The sequence below is a fragment of the Pan paniscus genome, chromosome 16 (genome assembly GCF_029289425.2).
Source record: "Pan paniscus chromosome 16, NHGRI_mPanPan1-v2.0_pri, whole genome shotgun sequence".
Classification (NCBI taxonomy): Eukaryota; Metazoa; Chordata; class Mammalia; order Primates; family Hominidae; genus Pan; species Pan paniscus.
In genome coordinates this window covers 66,322,318-66,345,301 of record NC_073265.2, presented here as the reverse complement: position 1 = coordinate 66,345,301, position 22,984 = coordinate 66,322,318, and the positions used below count along the sequence as shown (strand labels likewise).

At 40.8% G+C, this 22,984-nt stretch overlaps 1 protein-coding gene across 50 annotated transcripts in view; it reads left to right on the top strand.

Annotated features, from left to right (window-relative positions):
* Positions 1-22,615, top strand: part of PEAK1 (pseudopodium enriched atypical kinase 1) — a 309,581-nt gene extending 286,966 nt beyond the window's left edge. For all 50 annotated transcript variants that reach the window (XM_055098433.2, XM_063596837.1, XM_055098405.2 and 47 more), the window contains one exon: positions 15,448-22,615. In XM_055098433.2, the coding sequence (XP_054954408.1) occupies positions 15,448-16,611 (1,164 nt within the window). In that variant the 3' untranslated portion in view covers positions 16,612-22,615. The remainder of the gene's footprint in view (positions 1-15,447) is intronic.
* Positions 22,616-22,984: the final 369 nt, after the last annotated feature.

The following is a 22,984-nucleotide window of genomic DNA, read 5'->3' as shown; positions in this document are numbered from 1 at the left end:
AAGTGAGATAATGCATATGAAAGGTTTTTGAAGAACACAAAGCCCTATATGTAAACTTAAGGTAGTGTCCTCCATTCCCATAGTCCCTTTTTACTGATTCTATTCACTGGTTCAAAACCAATTAACATATCTAAATGACTTTTACATGTTAATTAGGCTTAGAAAGACCAGATGGTATCTTAGCAAATTAATGGATAAGGTAAACGATTGGCCTTACCTGTCTGTCAAGACAGAATGTATGTTTGAAACAGACCTTCAGCTAGCTACCCTCTGCAGTTACAGTATCTACACCAGTTGACTGTCTGATGTCACTGGCAGAGTAACCCTGTGCTCCAGCCCACACTTTTTAAATTAAACTGAGGGATAAACTGTAAGGAGGGGGATCTGGATTCAAGTTAATACATTACTATTGAGTTTAAAAAGGTATTTTGAGATTCTATATAGCACTTAAGAGCTGTTATATAAATTGAGGTTATGGTGCCTTATCTATCTTGGGCCCTTATTGCTGCAAAATCACCAATGCAGGATGAGTACCTGTTTCAGAAAGGGACATTGAACTATCTGTTCTTTCAAAACAATTGAGAAGTAGGACTTGACTAACTTTATGTATTATTGCCGTGGAATCTTGTCTCTTTCCCAAATCAGTGGTCTGGTATTGATTTCTTTGCTTATAATGATGTAAAACCAATCTCCAAAGAACAGATGGCAAGTGGTTATATACTAGGAGTTGTTGGCAGGTTTGGAAAAGGATATTTTACACTAAATGCTAAATATAAATGTCTCTTTTAAGACCCTCTGGTATTTCCAGAAGTGCCCAATTGATTGTACTATTAGGGCTCTGTGAACCCTGTCTTTGCAGAGATAAGCAAAAGACACTAACAGTTGGCCCACACAAACAACTTTTTCTGTTTATCTTCTTAAATTCCCTTCCCATACTAAGGGAATTTATAATAGTCTAAAGGGTGTAACTGTCTCTTAAAGAGACTAAAAGTTCTTTAAAATGTTGCAAACAAAAAGTCAGTGGTAGACTGGGCGTGGTGGCTCACGCCTGTAATCTCAACAGTTTGGGAGGCTGAGGCAGATGGATCACCTGAGATCAGGAGTTGGAGACCAGCCTGGCCAACATGGCAAAACCCCGTCTCTGCTAAAAATACAAAAAAAAAAAAAAAAAAAAATAGCCAGTCATTGTGGCGGGCACCTGTAATCCCAGTTACTCAGGAGGCTGAGGCATGAGAATTGCTTGAACCCAGGAGGCGGAGGTTGCAGTAAGCTGAGGCACTGCACTCCAGCCTGGGCAACAGAGTGGGACAACATCTCAAAAAAAAAAAAAAAAAAATCAGTGGTAGAATTTAGCAACTTGAAAGCCAAAGGATATCACCCCTCCTCCTTAAATACCAAATCCACTGCAGTCATAGAGTACTAACTGTATGTTATTTTAGTTTGCTCAAGTTGCGTAACAACACACCATATTCTATATGACTTAAACAACAGAAATTTATTTTCCCTATTTCTGGAGGCTAAAAAATTCAAGATCATGGTTCCAACTTATTTGCTTTCTGGGTAGGGCTTTCTTCCTGGCTTACAGCCAGCCACCTTCTCTTTGTGTCCTCACATGGCAAGGAGTGAGGGAGAGAGGAAGGAAGAGAGTGCAAGGGAGAGGCTATGCACTGGTATCTCTTATAAGGACACCAGTTCTATTGTATCAGGGCCCTATCCTTATGACCTCATTTAGCCTTAATTACCTCTTTGTAGGTACTGTCTCACATTGGGGGTTAAGGATTCAACATATGAGTTGGTGGTGGGGAACACATAATTTAGCCCATAGCACTCTACCTCTAACCCATCCTGCCTCAGAATATCTGTCCTTATAGCATGCAAAACACATTCCAACAGCTCCAAAAGTCTTATTTATGACAGCATCAACTCTAAAGTCTAAAGTCCAAAGTCTCATCTAAATATCATCTAAATCAGATATGGGTGAGATTCAAGGTATGATTTGTCCTGAGGCTCTCCAGTTGTGAACCTGTGAAACCACAAGTTACATGCTTACAAAATACAACTGTGAACAGGCATAGGATAGACATTCCCATTCCAAGAGAAAGAAATCAGAAGGAAGGAAGGAGTGATAAATCCTGAGCAATTCCAAAACCTGGCAAGTCAAGTTTTATTAAATCTTCGGCCCAAGAATAATCCTCTTTGGTTTGATACTCTCCCCTGCAAGCCCACTGGGGTGGCACCATCACCACCATGGCTCTGCATAGTGGCGCAATACTGAGGCACTGGTCATGGTTATCCTAGCCTACCAGATCTCAAGAGGCAGCTTCACCCTTTGAAACTGAGGATGGAACAGCCTTGCCTACTGGTCCTTTGGTGGGAAAAGCAGCCCTGATGTTTCTATATCACTTTCAGGATCATTCTTCCCTTTCCTTGAAGAACAGTACATGTTTGCAGCCAAATAGCTCTCTGGGCTAGTCCTGTAGAATCCAAGTTCAGTAGCCTTCCTTTATTTTGTCCCACTTTGTCCCTTTTAATTCAAATTGGCAATGTCTTTGCTGGTATAATCCCATTATTATCCCTGACTTGTGCTGAGATGGCTGGCTAAGTCCATAAGTCATATCCATCTTCTCTTTATCAAATAGTTGTTTAGCCACACCCTTGGTATTCTCTTAGAACAAGCTTTCCCTTTTTTTTTTTTTTTTTTTTTGAGATGGAGTCTCACTCTGTCACCCAGGCTGGAGTGCAGTGACACGATCTCGGTTCACTGCAGCCTCCACCTCCCGGGTTCAAGTGATTCTCCTGCCTTAGCCCCCCAAGTAGCTGGTATTACAGGCATCCATCACCACACCAACTGCTTTTTGTATTTTTAGTAGAGATAGGGTTTCACCATGTTGGCCAGGCTGGTCTTAATCTCCTGACCTCAGATAATCCACCCGCCTCAGCCTCCCAAAGTACTGGGATTACAGGCATGAGCCACCACGCCTGGCCTCACCGTTTTCACAGTATGGATAGACTGCAAATTTTCCAAGTCTTCACGTTCTGGTTTCTTTTTGCTCAACAATTCCTTTTTCAGTTCGTCTCTCTCCTTTCACATTTACTATAAGCAGTCAGGAGGAACCAAGCCACTCCTTCACTTTGCTTAGAAATCTCAATTTCATCTCTTGCAAGTTTTGTCTTCTACAAAACACAGTCCTGCTAAGTTCTTTGCCACTTTATGACAAGGATTCCCTTTCCTCCAGTTTCTAATAATGTTCGTTGTTACTATCAGAAACCTCATCAGAATCGCCCCTAGCATCCATATTTCTAGCAACTGTCTGTTCATGGTTATCTGGGCTTTTCCTCACATGCATCTCAAAACTCTTCTAGCCTCTACCCAATTCCAAAGCTGCTTCTACCTTTTAAAGTATTTTTACAACAGCACACCACTTCTCATTATCAAAATCTCATTCTGCTCAGGCTGCCATAACAAAATACCATAGACTGAAAAGGATAAATTTATTTTCTCACAGTTATGGAGGCTGGAAGACCCAAGATCAAGGTTCTAGCTGATTTGGCTTCTAGTGAGGGCTCTCTTCCTGGCTTACAGATAGCCTCCTTCTCACTGTGCCCTTACATGACAGGGAGAGAGAGAGAGCGCAAGAGAGAACACTAGAAGCATGTGCAAGCACGCCCCAGTGTCTGTTCTTAGAAGGACACTAATCCTGTCACATCATGGCCCCACTCTTATGATCTCTTTTAATTAATTACCTCCTTGTTAGCCCTGTCTCCAAAATGCAGTAACATTGTGGGCTAGGGCTTCAACATATGAAGAGGTTGGGGAGAGAGACAATTCTGTCCATAGCAGGTGTCATGTTTGTCTTTGTTATAAAGTAAGTGGTTTTAACTCAGGACTTTTCCTGGATTTGAAGGTTTTCCTCTTTCATATTTATTCTAATCTTCATTCAACATGATTAGCTTTATTATTTGTATTGGTCTTAAATGAAAAGGCATCACAGCACTGAATAAAGAGCTTTGGAGTCAGCTGACCTGGGTCCAAGTTCTGAAGATATCACTGTGTATTTTTATGCAAGTCATGCGCCTCTCTTGGTTTTCACATCAGTGTATATTAACTGCCCTACTTACCTCAGATGATTGTTATAGTACATGTGTTTATGTAGTGAAACAGTTTTATAAACTGTAAAGTACATATAAAATAATGCATTATTGTTATTAACAATAATGGAAAATTGCTGCTCAACATCTTATAGATCACTCACTATTATTCTTTCTTAACATTAGGCTTTGGCTTGAGCATATTAGATAGGTTCTGCACTTAGGTATTCTTTCTCTTTACTTCAGAGATGTAAACATCTTTGTTTTTCCTTAAAATTATGAGAGAAAGCTACAGACAGCTTCAAGAATTTAAATATTTCCAAAAATTGGAAACAAACTAAGTACCTTACATTAAGGAACCAATATAATAAATTATGGCACATAAGTCCAATGGAATGTTCGTAGCTGCTAAAAGCAGTAATTATGAAGACTATGTAAAATTATGAAAAACATTTTTTAAATGTCACATGAAAGTAGCAGAATACCAATAACATGATCATAACTTTAAGAAAATTGACCTACAAAATGGTAATACTCAAATAATTCCTATGTCAAGGTGGTAACAGTTATTTTGATTAGTTAAAAAATGATGTCCTAATGTCTTTTCAATTAAAAAAACAAGAATCAGATTTTGGATCATTTAACACTAAGCTTATTAAAAACAGGTATCCTTAGTTATTCATCTCTGTAGTCCCATCCTCTAGTACCAATTATAACCAGCACCTGTTTAATGCTACTCGGCTTTTGCACACTCTGGTTCCTCTCTCTGGACTGCTCTTCTCCTGGGAGGCAATATAATACAATAAAGAACTTCTGCATTGTGATCTGCTGTGACCTATTTCAGAATCACCTGAGGGATCCTCATTAAAAATGTCATTTCCTACAGAATCAGAATGGCTGGCAGTAAGGCCTTGGAAACTGCATTTGTAGCAAGTACCCCAAGTGGTGCCTATGTACAAAATGTGAGGACTGTTAACAAAGTGGCTAAGAATTTAGGCTTTTAAGTCAGACAGACCTGGGTTTAAATCTGTGCTTTAGCTACATATTAGCTGTTACCTTTGCCATTACTTGCCTTTTCTATATCCAGTGTCTTTATCTGTAAAATGGAAAAAATACTTCAGGTCTTCTTAAAACCATTGTAAAAAATCACAGAAGTTAATATGTATGTAGTGATATACACACACACACACACACACACACACATACAGTGCTGAGAGCATCATTTGGCACAAAGTTAAGCATTTAGTAAAAGTTGGTTATTCCTTCCTTTTCACATACTTAGAAAGCTCCTATGTATTCTTAAAGAATCCAGCTCTGAATTTTCTTCTTTAATTTTCTGAGCACATGTTGCACACTATACCTACTGGATTTCTTAATCATTGCATTATCATGAGACAGTTGTATAATTAAACAAAAACATGCTTCCTCTCCCCTCTCCCCACTATTATACCTGACCTTTTCCATGGCGGGGACCATGGCTTATTAATTCTTATATCCTTAGCATCTATTATAATATCATGTACATAGCTGGCATTCAATAAATATTTCTTGACCCTTCAAAAAATGTTTACTGTATAAAACATTGTGATATTTGTTGTAGTTTACAGAAATACATATGAATGAAACAAAGGCCTTGCCCTCAAGAAGCTTATATTCCAGTAAGAAAGACAAAGGCATAAATAATAGCTCTTAAAACAGATTATAATGAAAGTTCAGAGTGGTATGCAGAGATGTAAAGATAAATGAAGATTAATGAATGAAATAAGTTATTAACACTTATCTTGGGGCCAATAAGAAAGGGCCTTTTGTATCCACTTTGCTATTCTTTGTGGTAAATGCAGTACATTGAGAGAATAATGGAAAATTAGGCTACGGAGAGATTAGAGAATAAATTTAGAGATTTGAGTGATGAGCTTAAGAGGTTAGACTTTATTTTGTGTTTTGTGGGAAGCCACTAAGTATTTTTAAACAGAAATAACATAAGATTTTGGATGACAACTATGGTAAGAGAGGTCAGAAGGACTGGCAGCAAGGAAGCCAGTCATTATGCTATTGCAGTAGTCCAGGTAAAATGAGACCTGATGTAAGGCAAAGGAAAAGAAGGGGCAGATGGCTAAAGAGCTGAGGAAGGCAGTAGACCATGTCTGGTGAGTATGGGATTAGGGCAGTGATGCTAAAATTTCAAGGTAGAACAACCTCCAAGAGAATGGTGATGCCATTAGTTGAAATATGAATCAGAAAAGCCAGAAAGATGAGATCTCAATGGGTTATGCCCATAGGGCAGCCAAGTTGAAAGAACCCCAGGATCCAGGTAAAAATATGGGTTTGGTACTCAGAAGAGAGCTCAAGCCTAGAAATGTGGTCATAGACTTGATTTAGTTGAAACTGTGGGACTACATGAGATTGTAGTGGAAGAGTCTGCTAAGTGGGAAAAGGCCCACACATCTAAGTGACCCAAAGCAGGAGCAATTGGAAAATCTGTAGCAAAAGGCAGGGCCCTACAGGCCAGAGAGTCCAAGGTTGCAGAGGGCTTGTGCAGAATGAAGACTCAGAAGAAGGCAAGAATTTAATGTCTTGTAAGCCTCAAGAAAATGCAGTGTTGGTAATAATTGGGGTGAATGCCAGACACAGTGAGTTAAAGAGCGAATAGGAAGAGGAAGCTGTGGAGGCAGTGAGCACAGCCTACTTTTTAAATAAATGTTTTGGTGAAAGAAGAGCCAAATTGATTTCCAAACAATATTTAATTTTCAACTCCCATTTTCCATTTCATCCATATCTTCTTTTATCCTCTCTTCCCCATTTGGTGAGCCACCACCCAGATTGCATTGTCTGTCTCTGTGGGCTATATATTGGCTGGCCTTCTGCCGTTAACTTAAATATTCCTGCTCGCAAAGTAAAACTTAACATAAACTTAAGCCTGAACTTATCTTCCCTGTTCTCTAAATAAAAATCTACCTTGCTTTTTCCCTTTCAAAGAATCTGGGTAAGCACTGACCAAGTACATAATCCTCATATCCTCATAGTAGACTAAATCCTCATATCTAAATCCATAGTAGACTAATCCCTCATATCCTCATAGTAGACTAAAGCCAATTTTAGAAGGGCCTTCACCATTCTACACAGTGGGAAACTAAGGCCAGAGAGGAACAATCACTTCTGCATGGGGACACCAGCTTCGTGGCAGGCTACCTCCTGACTCCTAGGTAGAACCTCTCCTATTATTTCATGCCTGAAGCAGTAAACTGACCTTGCTGTGTCTCAGTGTTGTTTCTTGATGGAAAAATGACAGCCTTTTGCTTAGAATCAGGATGGACAGTTGGCAAAATTATGGCTTAGTATCACTGAGATATTGTTTTTTCATTGCACTTATGAGATCATTTTATAAAAAGTACTACCATGCGAGACCACAGAGGAAATTTGGATGCAGTTACTTTGAAGAGGATGCTAAAAATTTCACATAAGCAAAAAGTATAAATTTTTTAGTTATTTTCCAACAGTTCCAGAATTGGGATAGTAGGTATCTTTAAAGTAGTCCCAGTCTTTGTCCTCAAGGATAGAGCACACAAAACTCAGTAAAGATGTACACTTCCCTGTTACAAAAGTGGGGCTGCTTCCTTTCTTCCGGCTATGCCAGAATCTTGTTAAAAGCTTGTAATAATGTAGAGGTGAACTGTGGAGACCAACATCTTTTACTGCATTTTTGACTCCAGAGTCTCCGTTTATCTCATTTGGGTGGATGCTGACAAAACAAGATACTAAATGAAAAAGCATTACAGGAACAACTATGATTGGTAGGAATTTACAACTAGTTCAGACTATATATACAGGCAATTAATTACTGGCTTAGTGGTGAGGAAAAAAACTAGAGGGGAAACCACTTCCACTTTCATGATTCAAAATAAATATTTTTAACATTGAAACTTTACAGAAAGTGATTGATCAGCAGCCAACTACACATACTCATGGCCATCCTAGTTTGGTGTCCATTTTGTTTCAGGCTCAGTGCATACAGAAGCACCTGAGTCTCAACTGGGAATTGATTAAGAAAGGAGAGGTTTTGGATGTTTGTGTAAACCTGGAATCAAAATGAGTTGTCTGGTGGGAAAAGGGAGCATGGCTTTAATTAATGAGGTGAGAGGATATAGTTGAGAATCACAAGTTGGAATTCAAGTTAATTGAATTCCTAATGTGGGCCCTGAGCTGGTTATTGGACTACTCTGTGCCTCAGTTTCTCTAGTGTGAACATCCTGGGCATCATTCTGTCAGCCTAAATTACTGGCTCAGGAACACAAGTTATTTTCATTGGATACACATGCTGAGTGGGAGAGTGAAAAGCTTTGGTGAGTACAAGTCACAAATAAAATGGTGAAATCTTACATAGTTACCTTCTTGAATTTCTCTTCTAGGATCCAAAATCACTTTCTTAGGCATGTGAACATTTTTGCAGCAGTTCAAGCTGTAAATTATCTGGCCTACCCAACAGTTCTCATAGCAGATTCCTACAACATGGAGTCCTGAGTACTTTGGGCCCACACAGCGTTTTATATATTAAACACTTAATCTATTTTGAATATAGTTGTAACAGCATTGAGTGTGTGTGGGTCTTAGCTCTGTAGCAGCAAGTATAGCAATACTCCTCCTAGGCAGATCAAGGAATTGAGGTCAATCACTGATCAGCCTGTATTCTTAGAGTGGGGTTATACCAAATACTGGATATCAATTTAGAAGTTGCAGGGTTTCATTCTACGCTCAATCCCATTTGAAGTTGTACTTTTGTGTGATATGACAAAATGGCACAGATGGTGTAATGTGTGTGATTGTTAATGTTTCTCATTTTTGTCCCTCCACAATTCATTCCCTATAGCATCCATCTCACTTAAGGTTCACTGAGGCACTATAGAATGCATAGAGTGAGATGGAAATGAGATTCCCTGCTGATAAAGTGGAAGTAGGCTGAAGGCATACTGGGCCCATAATGGAAAAATCAGAGCTAATGTAGAATATTTTTGAAGAATCTTATATTTTGTAATTATTGCTTTCTTTGGGGCAAAGGAGAGAAAATTGAATCGAATGACAGAGAGCCATGTTGTTTTGTATAGTTTTGTGCAGTACAAAATCAGCAAGCCCCCAGGGCAGCCTGGACTCAACAGACAGCCCTCACTGATCAGATTTCACTCATTTGTGTAGTCAGGTCATTCATGAGTGTTTATTATTCAGATTTATCTGCCGTTGCCCCCACCCCATCACCTTGCCAACTTTTATCTGTTTCATAAAAGCTGTTCATATATTCTACCTGTTCCGAGTAAATAAGCCCTATGGCAGCACTGGATCAGATGCTGCCTTTTCTCAGAATCTTTTACAGACATATGGAGCAAGTACTACGTGTCTTGCTCTGTGCTAGGCCCTAAAGATACAAGTATCTGCTTGTAAGATAGACAAAAAAATGTCGGAGGAGGGAGGAAAGGGGACAAGGGTTGAAAAACTGTTGGGTACTGTGTTCAGTACCTGGGTGATGGGATCAGTTGTACCTCAAACCTCAGCATCATGAGATATACCCGGGTAACAAACCTGCACATGTACCCCCTGAATCTAAAATAAAATTGAAAAAAATTATAAAAAACAAAAATTTTTTAAAGATAAAAAATGTGATAACTGCAATAATAGAGATATGTACAAGATATAGAAGTAACACAGAAAGGGGGTTTAGGGTATTTAGCACTTCCTCTCTCTGATAAAAGTAATGCCTGAGAAGGGCTTTAAAAGAAGTAGGAATCCCTCAGGCAGATGAGGGGTGACAAGGAGCCCCAAACTGAGAGAACACCTGGAGGGTAGAGTGGGTGGCCGGCTGCAGATAGCTCAATATAGTAAGAGCAAATGGAACACAGGTGGGAAGTAGGACTGGAAAGGGAGGCAAGGCCAGGACTTTCTCCTATGAGGATAAAGCAGAGCCGCTAGGAAATTTAAATAAGGAGGAAATACCAGCTGTTGTTTTTTAATGGCTCTGTAGCCATGTGGAAGATGTATTTGAGGGGATCACATTAGAGGCAGGCAGACCAGTTGGAAAGCTTTTGTGGTTGTCCAGGCAAGTGATGAAGGTAGCAATAGAGATGGAGAAAAGAGGATAATTTGAAAGTTATTTAGAAGAAAAGTCAATGAGAGTTGATAATTCGCCATAGGGAGTGAAGATGCAGGAGAAATCCAAAGTGAATTTGGTTTCTCATCCAGGTAACAAAGCCATTCATCAAGAGAGGGAGTACTGGGAAAGCAGTGAGTTTGGTGGGACGAAGAGTTCAGGTTTGGTTATGTTGAGTTTAAGTAATCTATGGGTTAGGACATATATGGGAAGAAATCAAGTAGGTCATTGTATAGATGAGCCTAAAGCCCAAAGACAAGGGTGCGTTACAAATGTAGACACGGAAGTCAGTAGTGTATATGACATGGTTGAAGCTATGAGCAAGCTTGCTGAAGAGAGTTTGTCAATGAAAAACTAGGATGGAGAGCAGGCACTCCAAACACCAGCACTTCACAGAACCTTTGGGAAAAAGGGTCAATGAAGAAGAATGGGTAACACCATGCCATTCAACGACAGATTAATTCCATAGTCATATCATCCAGTTTTGCACAGGTCCACCTTTCCCCCTATCCCTCTGACTTAGTTGCCTTAAACAGAGTATCTGTTGTTGAGAGAGCATCAAGAGGTATGTCCTCTCACAGGTCCCAGGCTTTGTGATCATTCTGAAAGGTTCAGTAGTGTTAGACAGCACTATCTTCTCCCCAGCTATTTTTAATGGGACTTTACAGTCAAAGCCCCTGATGGTCTACTTTTTAGAAGTTAGCTGTCTAGGTTGAAGTTACTACAAACATAAATGCTTTTTAATGACAAATTTGCCTCAAAGGTATGCAGGGCAGTTGTCATGAGCAACATGGAAAATGAGCCCCTGAACTGAAATGTATGTTTGGAATTAAACTTTTCAGGTTGTGCATGATGAACCATTTTCAAGCTCTGTTTCCCTGCTAAAATTGTAAATGTTGGGTTCTTTGACCCGAGTCTGAGAAGGTCTCAGGAGAGGGTAATTTGGCTATGATTCTGGAAGACAATATGTTGTTTCCCCTCTACCCCAGTTTTCCAACAGATGATTTATCAGTGGTTAAAGGGTCCCCACCCCCTGTATTTAGGAATCTGGTCAGAATGCTTCAGGATGCTGTGTCTTACAGATGGGAAGTGCTCAGGAGCCATGAGATACTTGTTTGAATGATCAATTGATAATGAATTAATATTTTTCCCTTCTCTGTCCTCACTGATCTTTATTAACCCAGACAAGCACCCAGTTTCCCTTCAAGCCCCTGTTTTTGCAACTGTAGATTATTCATGTTGGTGCATATGTATATACTAGCTGACTGGCTGTCCCTTTTGATGTTCCTCTGACTCCTTTGGAGAATAGCTCAAGCGGGCATTTTCTGTGAGCTGGCAAGTGGGCGAGGGTCACTGTGCCCAGGATGGGCTTCTCTTCCTGTCTGTGCTCTTCACACGAGGAGTTCCCTTGGCATGCATTTGGTATTGCCAGCATCATAGAAGCAAAAACTTATCCAGAAAGAGGCCCTATGGTGTATTTTACAAGAAGATTCAACCTTCAGCAGCCTGGTTTTGTTCTCCTGCTGCACAGTTTATAAGTAAATGACTCCTGGATATTGATATTGCAGCTCCCTCTAGTGTCACTGTGGCTCAGGCTCTCATAGCATTTTTTCTTGCCTTTCAGAAAATATAGACAGCACAGAATCTGCCAAATTCACAGCATTTTAAGTAGATTTCCCCAAACATAGCCAAGGCAAATATGAGGTGATTTTTCCCCTATTAGAAAAGGGAATGTTTATTGAAGATGTGGGACCATTCCAGTTCTAGTTTATTTTTATTCCTATTTTTAAATTTTGGGGGTCCTAGGAGGAGTCCTGAAGTAATCATTTATAGATTAAAGAGTAGCTGGCATGAACAAGTAGAATCTTTCTTGAGATTCCTCCTGCTACTCTTGAGATGCCAGCTACTCTTTATAAAGAAGGAATGTGAATTCTTTTCAAGAAAGATAATGAGAGCCAAGAAGAAGTTACTTTAATCCCTGGTAGAGAAAATACTGGGTAAGGGCAGAAGGAAAAAATTTGACAGGAAGAACCCTATCCATTTGTTCTGAAAAATTGGTTTGTTTTCTGAAATAACTTTTGAACTAGAAATTTGTTATCTGAAGTCAGGTCATTTTGAGTTTTTTTTTTTTAACTAAAGGAGTTATTAATATTTGAAAAATGGCTACAATGTGGTACCTAGAATAATATAATACTCCTACCTAAATTAACATCATTGCAGGCTCCATAATAAAGATTTATGAGATACCCATCAAGCAAAATCCTATTATGGAAATCTCCATTGGTCTGTGTTTGGGTTGTAACTGTTTTCAGGGTTATGAACCAAGTAAAATCACTCTTTTTCCCTCCTCTTTTACACTCTAGTCTTCTCCCTTTTGCCTTTGCTCTTAAAGCTAGAGTGACTCATTATTCTTCAACCTGTCTATGTATTATAAAATGAAGAGATAAGGAAGTGCTGCCCACTCAGGTTAGCTATCTAGGGAGACCATTTTCCTTTAGAGCATCCAAAATCGTGAAACAATTTATCATTTCTTCTTCATAAATCACTTTGATCCTTTATCTCAAGTAGATCTGTGAAGCTAAACATAAATTCTTATTGTAGTATCCACACTCTTGTCTACTCACAAAGCTCTGGAGGACCTCATAAAAATGTTTATGTCTGTGTGAATGTCTAGATATAATTAGAATATCACAATTAAAATACGAGTCACAATTAGAATACCTTCTCTGCTTCTAATATTAAACTACAAGGTCACAATTTTTTTTTCCAGCCTGACTTGACATAGTTAAAAACTAGACTTGGCCAAATAATTCTCTCTCATAGCTTTAGGTTGCCCTGTCTTGGATTCTAACATACTGCTGGTGTTAACTTGTTTGTCAGGGCTGACCCTGGCTTGGAGGTATTGAATGTTAGCAGTTTCTTTTTGTCTGTCCTCTATCAAATTTGTGGTCAGAGAGCCTCACTGCTGTGGCAGGTGGCTGTCGGGACTCAAAATAAAGATCTATTTTTCTGTTTTGCTCATTGTTTCAAAAAATTAGGATTCTCTAAGATTGCATTAGTTTGACATTTGCAAGTTGTTAACTGCTTTAGTCATTATCAGTGTTGCATTTGTACAACTTTGTAGTTTACAGATGTACGCTATATACTTGATCCCAATTAATCCTAACAACTGCCCTGTGAAGTAGATTTCAGTGTTCTTCATATTGTCTCCTTTAATAGGGAGACTGAGACCCAGAGAAATTAGTGAAATGCCCAAGGTTATACAGCTAGTAGCAAAGCTAAATCCCAGGCCTCCCAAGCCCTTGGAGAGTGTCCTTTTTTATAATGTAACAGCTAGAGTTTAACCATCCAATCTGATTCAGCCAAATTTAGTGGTATGAAGAGTTGAGACCCTTGAGCTTTCATTCCAGAAGACAATATAATATTGAGCAAATTTAACTGGCAATGGGGATAATGGTGCCATGTGCTGGATCCAACTCCTATACAACTAAACAATGACTAGTATAGAATTTTTAAATACCTGGTAACACTTAAATGTGAAATATTGCCAACAGTGCAGTTACAAAAATAACAAATGTTATGATTGATGAGCATATAGGATTATATATTATACTGCATATACTAAGACTTCGAGAGCTTTCCAGAGATAATATTTTCTGAAAGATATATGTTTGAACTTGAACTCAGGCTGGGGATGTCTGTTCAAGACCAGAAGTTTGCTTAAAAAAGAAATACTTAGTATATCCTCAAACTGAATTAAATAGGTAGTAGAAGACTTGAAGGAACTTGTGCTCAGGTATAGATAGATAGATAGATGATAGATAGATAGATAGATAGATAGATTGATTTCCATGGCACTGATCACTGATATCAGGCTTCTTTAACTGTAATAAATATGATAAACTAAAGAATAAGAGAAAGAGAGAGAGAGATGCTTTTCTCCGCTGAGACTCCCTTGCCTTTGATCTTTTTTTTTTTTTTTTTAATCTATTTGAATGGAAATCAGAATGTGCTGCTTCTCAGAACTGGGTCCTATCTGAATCTTCCTAAGAATGTATACATTTTTCTTTTTAAATAAAAATGACTAGAAATTGCTTTTTTAAGTTTTGCTTTTCTGTATTATTGTAATAAACACGCAGTGTAAACACTACAGAGAGTACATGTTCCTGGGAGCCTTTGATATTTGTAACGTGTCAGTGTGCCCCTGCTGAGGAGGGAGAGCAGAGAATGACCCTCAGTTAACAGGGCTGTGGAGCAGACTCCAGACCAGACTATTATGATCCATGAACTAGTATTAGAGACTCAGTCTTCCACGGTCAGCCTCTCTATAGCATGAGAATAACCCATTTGGGGGTGGTTTTACTTACTTTTTGCTTTGATAACCCCTTAAGAGTAGAAATAAAATCATCACAGTATGTAGAACTCTTGGCTAACTTTTTTTGATCAAAAAATTCTTCCTTGATCCATAACCACTTAGTAAAGTTCTTTATGAAAGGTTTTATTGCCTCAATAGTGGGTATTAAATGAGGCCTGTTAAGAGAAAGCATAAAACTCAGAAAACCACCATTGAAATGTTGGCTTTGTTCTGACTAGGTCAGACCAATGACTCTCTCAACCCTACCAGTGAACCATGAGTGCCAGTGTTGTGACCATCACAATGACATTCATTGAAAAGTTAGGAAAACCCACAGTTTACCTGGCCAATGTTATATCACTCTCCTAAGCTGTGAGATGTTGACACAAAGGGCAATGGGTGATGAAATAAGGTATTTTGGTCTCCATTTTGAGTCCATTGGCCTGCTGTATCATTCTGGGCTACAAACCTCTACAGAAGTAAGTGAAAAATTATTTCATTGTTGTTGTTCTGATGAGGTGCAAGGTTATAGTGGAAAGAGCAGGCTTTGGCATTAAACAAACTTAGGTTTGCACACATAACCCTGGGCTTTTTTTCTTTTTTAAATTCTTAGATCCTCAATCTACTTTGAAAGGTTAATGTGAGGACTAAAAATGGTACACATAAAGTGCTCACCACAGCCTGGCATGTAGACAACCATGAGAAATGGTTACCACCATTATTATTGTCACTTAACATGGGGCAAGCCTTGCTAACAACTTTACTATATGATCGTTTGTCCCTAACCAGTCACCTTCCAGTTAATCTTCCCTGATACATCGTAAACCTGGTTATGAGAGTGTGAGTTTTGAATTGTTTTATTATCTTTCAGATCTGTAAGAGCAAAGCTAAAGAATCTCAGCAGTATTATCACAGCTTGGCTGTCCGGCAGAGTCTGGCTGTCCATTTTAACATTCAGCAGGACTGTGGTCATTTCCTTGCTGAAGTCCCTAACCGTCTGCTTCCCTGGGAGGATCCAGATGACCCTGAAAAGGATGAGGATGACATGGAAGAGACTGAAGAAGACGCCAGAGGAGAAATGGATGGGAAAAACCCAAAGCCCTGTTCTGAAGCAGCATCATCCCAGAAAGAGAATCAGGGAGTCATGAGCAAGAAGCAGAGGAGCCATGTTGTGGTCATCACCAGGGAGGTTCCATGTCTTACTGTGGCTGATTTTGTGCGAGACTCTCTGGCCCAGCATGGGAAAAGCCCTGATTTGTATGAGAGGCAGGTGTGTCTGCTGCTCTTACAGCTATGCTCTGGTCTTGAGCACCTCAAACCCTACCATGTCACTCACTGCGATCTACGCCTAGAGAACCTGCTACTTGCCCACTACCAGCCTGGGGGGACTGCTCAAGGCTTTGGGCCTGCAGAGCCCAGCCCCACCTCATCTTATCCCACTAGGCTTATAGTGAGCAACTTCTCTCAGGCCAAGCAGAAGAGCCATCTGGTGGACCCCGAGATCCTCCGGGACCAGTCTCGCCTTGCCCCAGAGATCATAACAGCTACCCAGTATAAAAAGTGTGACGAGTTCCAGACAGGCATCCTCATCTATGAGATGCTGCACCTACCCAACCCCTTTGATGAGAACCCAGAGCTGAAGGAGAGGGAATACACACGAGCAGACCTGCCTCGCATCCCATTCCGCTCCCCCTACTCCCGGGGTCTGCAGCAGCTGGCCAGCTGCCTCCTGAATCCCAACCCCTCTGAGCGGATCCTCATTTCAGACGCCAAAGGCATCCTCCAGTGTCTGCTCTGGGGCCCCCGCGAAGATCTCTTCCAGACTTTCACCGCCTGCCCTAGCCTAGTACAGAGGAACACCCTGCTCCAAAACTGGCTAGACATCAAGCGAACACTGCTCATGATCAAGTTTGCTGAGAAGTCCCTGGACAGGGAAGGTGGAATCAGCCTTGAGGACTGGCTTTGTGCTCAGTATTTGGCTTTTGCCACTACAGACTCCCTCAGTTGTATTGTGAAAATTCTGCAGCACCGTTAATGTGTACCTGGATGATGCTTTTACTACATCTTCACCTTCTTCATGTCACCCATGCACTTCCCCTCCCTAGTGCTCACTCCAGATTCAAGGAAAGAAGAAAGACAAACCTCTATCCCTGTCCATGAACAAGTGGGTCCATTCAGAAAGGTTATCCACTGCCCCAGATTGAATGAGAAGCTGAGTCTGTCTTAACTTTACAGAAATTCAGCTGCACAAACTTGCGGTTGCCTTCCCTTGAAACACCTTCTATCCTAAGAGTCCCATAAATGCAGGTAAAAATGAAAATCCATATTCTTGAAGGGACAGCTTCTTTGGTATGAACTCAGTGAGCCAGTGAGCTGTGTCCATTTCCTCCATAATTCTGGATATCACCTATCTTTTTAGCACCAAGTATTTATTCTCACTAAGAGTAGACAGACTTAACCAGTCTCTACCATGACCCAGTAGACTCTGACAACAGACTCTTCCTTTAAGGTGTCAACAACTGACTTACTAGGCAGAACTGCCATCCTTAGCATCAGCCCAGTTTTGGTTACCAGGGACTATATCTTTTGTTCCAGGAGAGAGTAGAAAGAAAAGGAGAGATCCCATCCTTGGGTCATAGACCCATTTTCATTGCCATTATCTGTAAGTATGTGCACTGCATGGAGGACAGCCCTAATAGTCTCCCCTCTGCTGCCACTGCCTGATTCTCCACTCTGTCCCCACTTGCCAGTGAAGTTTGGATTTATCAGCCACTTGTGGCCCATTACAGAGCTGACCCAAGGTGGTGTCACCAATGCCTCAGCAGGGTGGAGTGCAGTTCAGAGCTTATAAATAGCTGGCAGGGCATGAGGAGATGATTTTCTTGCATGTGCAATTCTCTAGGGGCCATCAGGAAACAGAGTTTAAAGTACCCTTTGATTACTGTCAGAACTGTCAGCATTTGCAGTTTTCCCCGAGCAGTAATTGGCCAGCTCCCTTCTATCAGTAGCCAGTGTTAACTAGTTTACCAAATGCTGTAAACAATTGCCCTGAATGAAATAGCTGTCAGTGGAGCTCTAAGATCTCCTTTAGAGGGCACAGTGAGGTGGGCTGTTGGGATGGCCGTAGGCAGGGGAGAGGAAGAAGGCCACTGATGAGACTGCTGACCTCCTCAGAATGTTGACCTCTTCTAGAGAGACTGCCTCCCAGTGTTTAAGTGGCTCATTGCTCCTTCTGACTCTCTGTAAAATGGCTCTGGAGGACAGCTCACAGGAATTCTGATTGCTGAGGTGGGTGATTGAGAGCTGTTCACCATGTGTGCAGCCTGTGCTCCCCTTCTATGGATATATGTGCAATTTTTGTATGTATTTTTTTTTAGCTGTATATTATAGTGTTTATATTGCAACTTCACCTGAAGCGAGTCTACAGAAACCTTCCCCCTTCTTCCCTTGGCACATATTTGCGCTAAGAGATGAGCGTTCCTTCCACTGGGGTTGTGTGTGTGTGTGTGTGTGTGTGTGTGTGTGTGTATGTATACACATGTTCACCTGTGCTTGTTTTATTCAAAACTGTGAGTATGTGTTTACTTTGACCTTGAAATCCCAAGAGTCACTCGAACAATGTGTGTGTACACTTGTGTGCCCATGTGTGCGTGCACACGCATGCTGGAAGTAGAGGCCAGGCCTCTAGAGAAGCAACCTGTGGCGGGGTTGACAGACATGTTCTCTGTGCCTAGTGAGTGAGTGAGCCCTGAGGCCCCTCATCTACCAGTGCAGAGTTTCCTTAAAGCCAAGACTGACTGTGCAGTATTACTTACATAGCACATTAGTGGCCTTGGAAATTTCTAAACTTTTAACATTTTTAACAGCTTTTCATGTGATTCATGTATATCAAAGAGGATCAGGAAAGGAAAATAATGTATTTTATTGTGCTCTTATTACTTTTTTAAGTGATTGTAATATGTGAGGCTCTATTTGGAGAATGTCCCTTATCCCCTGGCCAGCAATATAGGACTCACAGGAAAGAAGGCTGGTTAGCCCACAAAGAGTCTTGCCTCCTCTAGCCAGAGTGCAGGGCTCTGCTCCTAGGAATGGCCATGGAGTGGGCATGCTGCTGCAGGCCAGCAGTCTGCTCTTGGTGTCTTGTGGCATGGCCGCGCCTTGCCTTGAAGGTTGGTGTTTGGTTCATCTTAGCATAGAACATGTGCACATAACTCCTTGCCTGATTATGCACTGAAGGGCAGCACACAGACCACTGACCATGTCAGCCAGTACATTCCCTTAACCTCCCCCACCTCCCATCTTGCATTGTCTTGCATATTGAGATATACCTTCTCAATGTCATGTTCGTGGTGCCTTGCCCATGTAAATTTGAATGTTGACTATTTAATGAGGTTACATATTTAATGCCGAATGTTTCCTGGTCCCTCTATTTGTTATGTCTCTACTTATCTTTTTTTTTTCTTTCTGTTTTTCTGTTATGATTTGGATCCAGTCTTCACTTTAACTCTATGGTATAATAAGCATGGACACCTCCACTACCATTATCTTACAGCACTGGTAAACCGAGCACCTCTTCATATCAGATGTTTTTAGTACTGTTTTTATATTCAGATTTGTTAAGGGCAAAAGATGAATGCAAACTAGCCAGAGAAAAGCCTCAGGCTTCCCAGAGACAGGTGGCTAGATTAATTTTTCTCTGGGTGATGGCCAAAGAATGTGAGATAGAGAGGGAAGGGGGTGTTACAGGTTAGAGCAGAATAGAGAAAGAAACTATATTTCTAGGCAAAAAGTACTACATGAGTTGGTCTTCAGAATATTTTTCCAAAAAAAATGAAATTCAGTCAGTTTAACATTATCACAAATATTTTTCATTTTAATTGTGGTAGGACCTTTGAATTTGTTCATCAACTGGAAAGAAATCCTACCCTCTGTAGACACATACACACACATTTATATATATATATATATATATAATGTTTGAATTGTGACTAGTATAGCACTTTACATTTTCTCAAGTAACAGGAAGTTATTGCCTTCAATATTGATTGGAAATTGTTTTCTATTGAAGTCTATACTGTAGAGTTTTCCATTTATATTGAGAGTTTGAACAATTAAGCTCCTATTGGAACTTTTCCTTAAGCCACATGAGCATGAACAATCTCTGTGACACTTGGGTGCTAGAGAAACACAACAGTGGCTAAAGTAGCCAAGAGCAAGACTGAATGTATAGCAGAGTGCCTTGTTAGAGTGGTAACCTAGTCTTGGAAGCAATTCAGTGGATGTTTCATAAAGAGGACTAGAACTTCAAGAAGCCTCCTGTGCTGGCTGAGGTGAGCCCTTTTGGTATATGTACACTACTGGGTTTCCTAGAAGCCAATTCATGAAGAATAACAGCAGGATGAGAAAAAGAGTCACTGTAACCTGTGGAACAACAACGTAAGAATCACCAACCCCTAGGCTGAGCTAGAACTGGAAGCCAGGAATATGGCAATGAGTTTCAAGATTTACCCTCAGAAGATGAACTGGGTGAGGTATGGGTTGAGGTGAGGGCACAAGCACTCATCCTACCTACCCTGCTGCTGTTGAGGAGCTAGAAGTAAAACATATTGGTTAGGATTTTAACAGTTGGAGTAGCCTCCCATTATCAGATTAAGTGGGGGTCAGTTTTGCTTCCAAACTCAGAATAAGTTTGTAAACATGGGAAAGTCTAAGCCAAGAGATCTAAAGCTCTAGAAATATTAATGACATTTCTGGGAGTAAAACTACTAAAAATTATATCTTAAAAGTTTCTAGTAGTATAAAGTTCCCAGGCCAGGCGCAGTGGCTCACGCCTGTAATCCCAACACTTTAGGAGGGCGAGGTGGGCAGATCACCTGAGGTCAGGAGTTTGAGACCAGCCTGGCCAACATGGTGAAACTCCATCTCTACTAAAAATAACAAAAATTAGCCGGGCATGATGGCAGGCACCTGTAATCTAAGCTACTCGGGAGGCTGAGGCAAGAGAATCGCTTGAACCCAGGAGGCAAAGGTTGCAGTGAGCCAAGATCACGCCATCGCACTCCAGCCTGGGAGATTGAGCAACTTCGTCTCAAAAAAAAGTTTCCAGGAAAGATCTTTGGGTCCTACTAAGTGTCTCAATTTTGAGTTATGAATACTTTGGTTCTGGGAAGTAACCTGACATTTGGTTTTGCTGGAATTAGGGTTTTCGCTAGATTTGACTGCAATTAGGATTTCTTCTAGATTTTACCAGCAGTGATCTGAAAAAGTACAGGCTAGTCACAGAAATAGAGATGGATTTAGGATACTACACTATATTTCAAATGATTCTAGATGTGTAAATATAGTATGAACATTCTTGGAGAGGGGTGAGACAAACTGGACTTGCTGGGCCAACCCTGGCATGTTTTTCATTCTCCTCACTAGTTGATAAGGATTGAAAATTCTGCTCCAGCCTAATGAGTGAACAGGATGGCTGCCCACAAAACCAAGTTATTAGCTTTATGTCATCGAAGCTCATATTCTCAAAGGCCCGAAGTGCTGTGCCGAGACAAATCCAAGTGCTGCTCTTGCTGAAGTGCGCACTGAAGTCCAGCTGTCCGTGCTTACAGCAGTGCCGAAAGTGGGGATTCCATGGACCAAAAACGGTGCCATAAGGGAAGCCAGAAGAGTTGCGGTGCAAGATCCTGGGAGAGATTATACCAAAGAAATCAAGCCTTTTTATCCTGATGCTTCTAAGATGATGAGGGTGAGCTGTGACAGATGCTGTGGGAGGGGAGTTCACATACATTCCATGTCAAGGCATTTAGCTGATAAATCCATCCTCAGAAAAGCACCTTTTTAAAAAGTCCATTTTGTATATTAGAAGATGATGATGATGAAGATGAAGAAAGCCCTGGCAGATACAAAGTTCCTCAGTATTTAAGGAGAAGGGTCTCTTCCATGTCCCCTTGACATGACTGTGGCTATTGCCCAAACCTCAGCTTGAGAACATCATATAATACTGAGAGCGGAAGATTTTTTTAAAGAGATATGGTAGTTTAAATAGGTTTGTTTAAAGAACTCTTGGGAAATTTCTTAACAAATTGTAATTGTTTTTATAAACCTTCCTACAGAGTTGTGTACCATTCGTCATCACCATCATTTAATATCTGTAAGTGCCCACAATGTACAAGGTGCTATACAGCCGTTAAACACCCCCTCCCTGCAACTGTTTAAAATTAGAATAGATTTTTGCATCACCCACTGCTAGAAGCTTTCCCCACCTAGGTGGGCTGCAAGGGCCTGCATTCCCAACATCCCATTACATGTTTCCCACTCCAGAAAGTCTCTGGGTTTATTCCAGCTTTTTATCTTGACGTGTCCCATCCACCCCCATGGTTTGGTTTGGTTTTGTTTTGTTTTTTAAATCAAGAAAGTTTCAGGGAATCAAAAGAGGTCGGACATTTTTTAACCTAGCAGAAGTACAGAGTCATATATTTTGCTACAAATATTGTTGTAGTACAGAAAACCCACTTTGCCCATTAGTGTGTGGATAGTATGTGTGTGTCCACACTCATGATAACTTGAATGTTGAACCAGACATAGGGTTCATTTTTGAAAGGTTAAACCACACTGTTTCAGGAACTTGCTCCAAATACTACTTGGTTATCCCTTCCTTTACCAGTTAGAACTAAAGAGTGTGATGTATGAACGCACTGGGTTGGGATTTTCTGTTGAGGATATGCAGGGCATTTTGGCATGAGGCAAATACAGAAGCAAGATTTCATTCTACTTGGTGATTTGAATCATGACAGTCCTCATTCCAATCTCTCTTTAATTCTCTCTGGCCCTGCCCACACTCTATATTTGAAAATCTTGTTTTTGCTCTTTCCGGAGCTTCACCCCTCTACTTACATATTGTAAAGTTGTATAAATCTATCATTGAAAGGTCCCCTCTGCCAGCAGTGGTGCCACCCTTTGGTTTGCTGTGGTACTTTGCTGTGTACTCCGTGGCATCATGTTACTGTGTAAATAAATTCATTTTAATACACACTAAAAAACAGACAAATGCTTGTCCTTTTGGCGACTCTTCCACACTGACATGCTGGGGAGGGTTTGGTTGCAGACATGGTTATGTCTTGTCCCCCCAGGGTAGGTGCCCTGTCCATAACGCAGGAAATGATGGCTTTCAGCCTGTGTGCCTTCTGCACTCTGGGTCCTCATCCCCTGCTGACATGGATTATATTTCTCTTTATTCCCTGTCTAATCTGAGGAAATCAGGCCCCAAAGAGAAAGCAAAGGCATTCTGCTTTTGCCAGACCTCAGAAGGCTGCAGGTTTGCTGTGTGAGATCGCCCCCTGGTGAGCAGTCACCTGCAGGCTTCCTGGGTTTGTACTGCGTGTTGAGAGGCTTGGTTAGCTGGCTCTGGC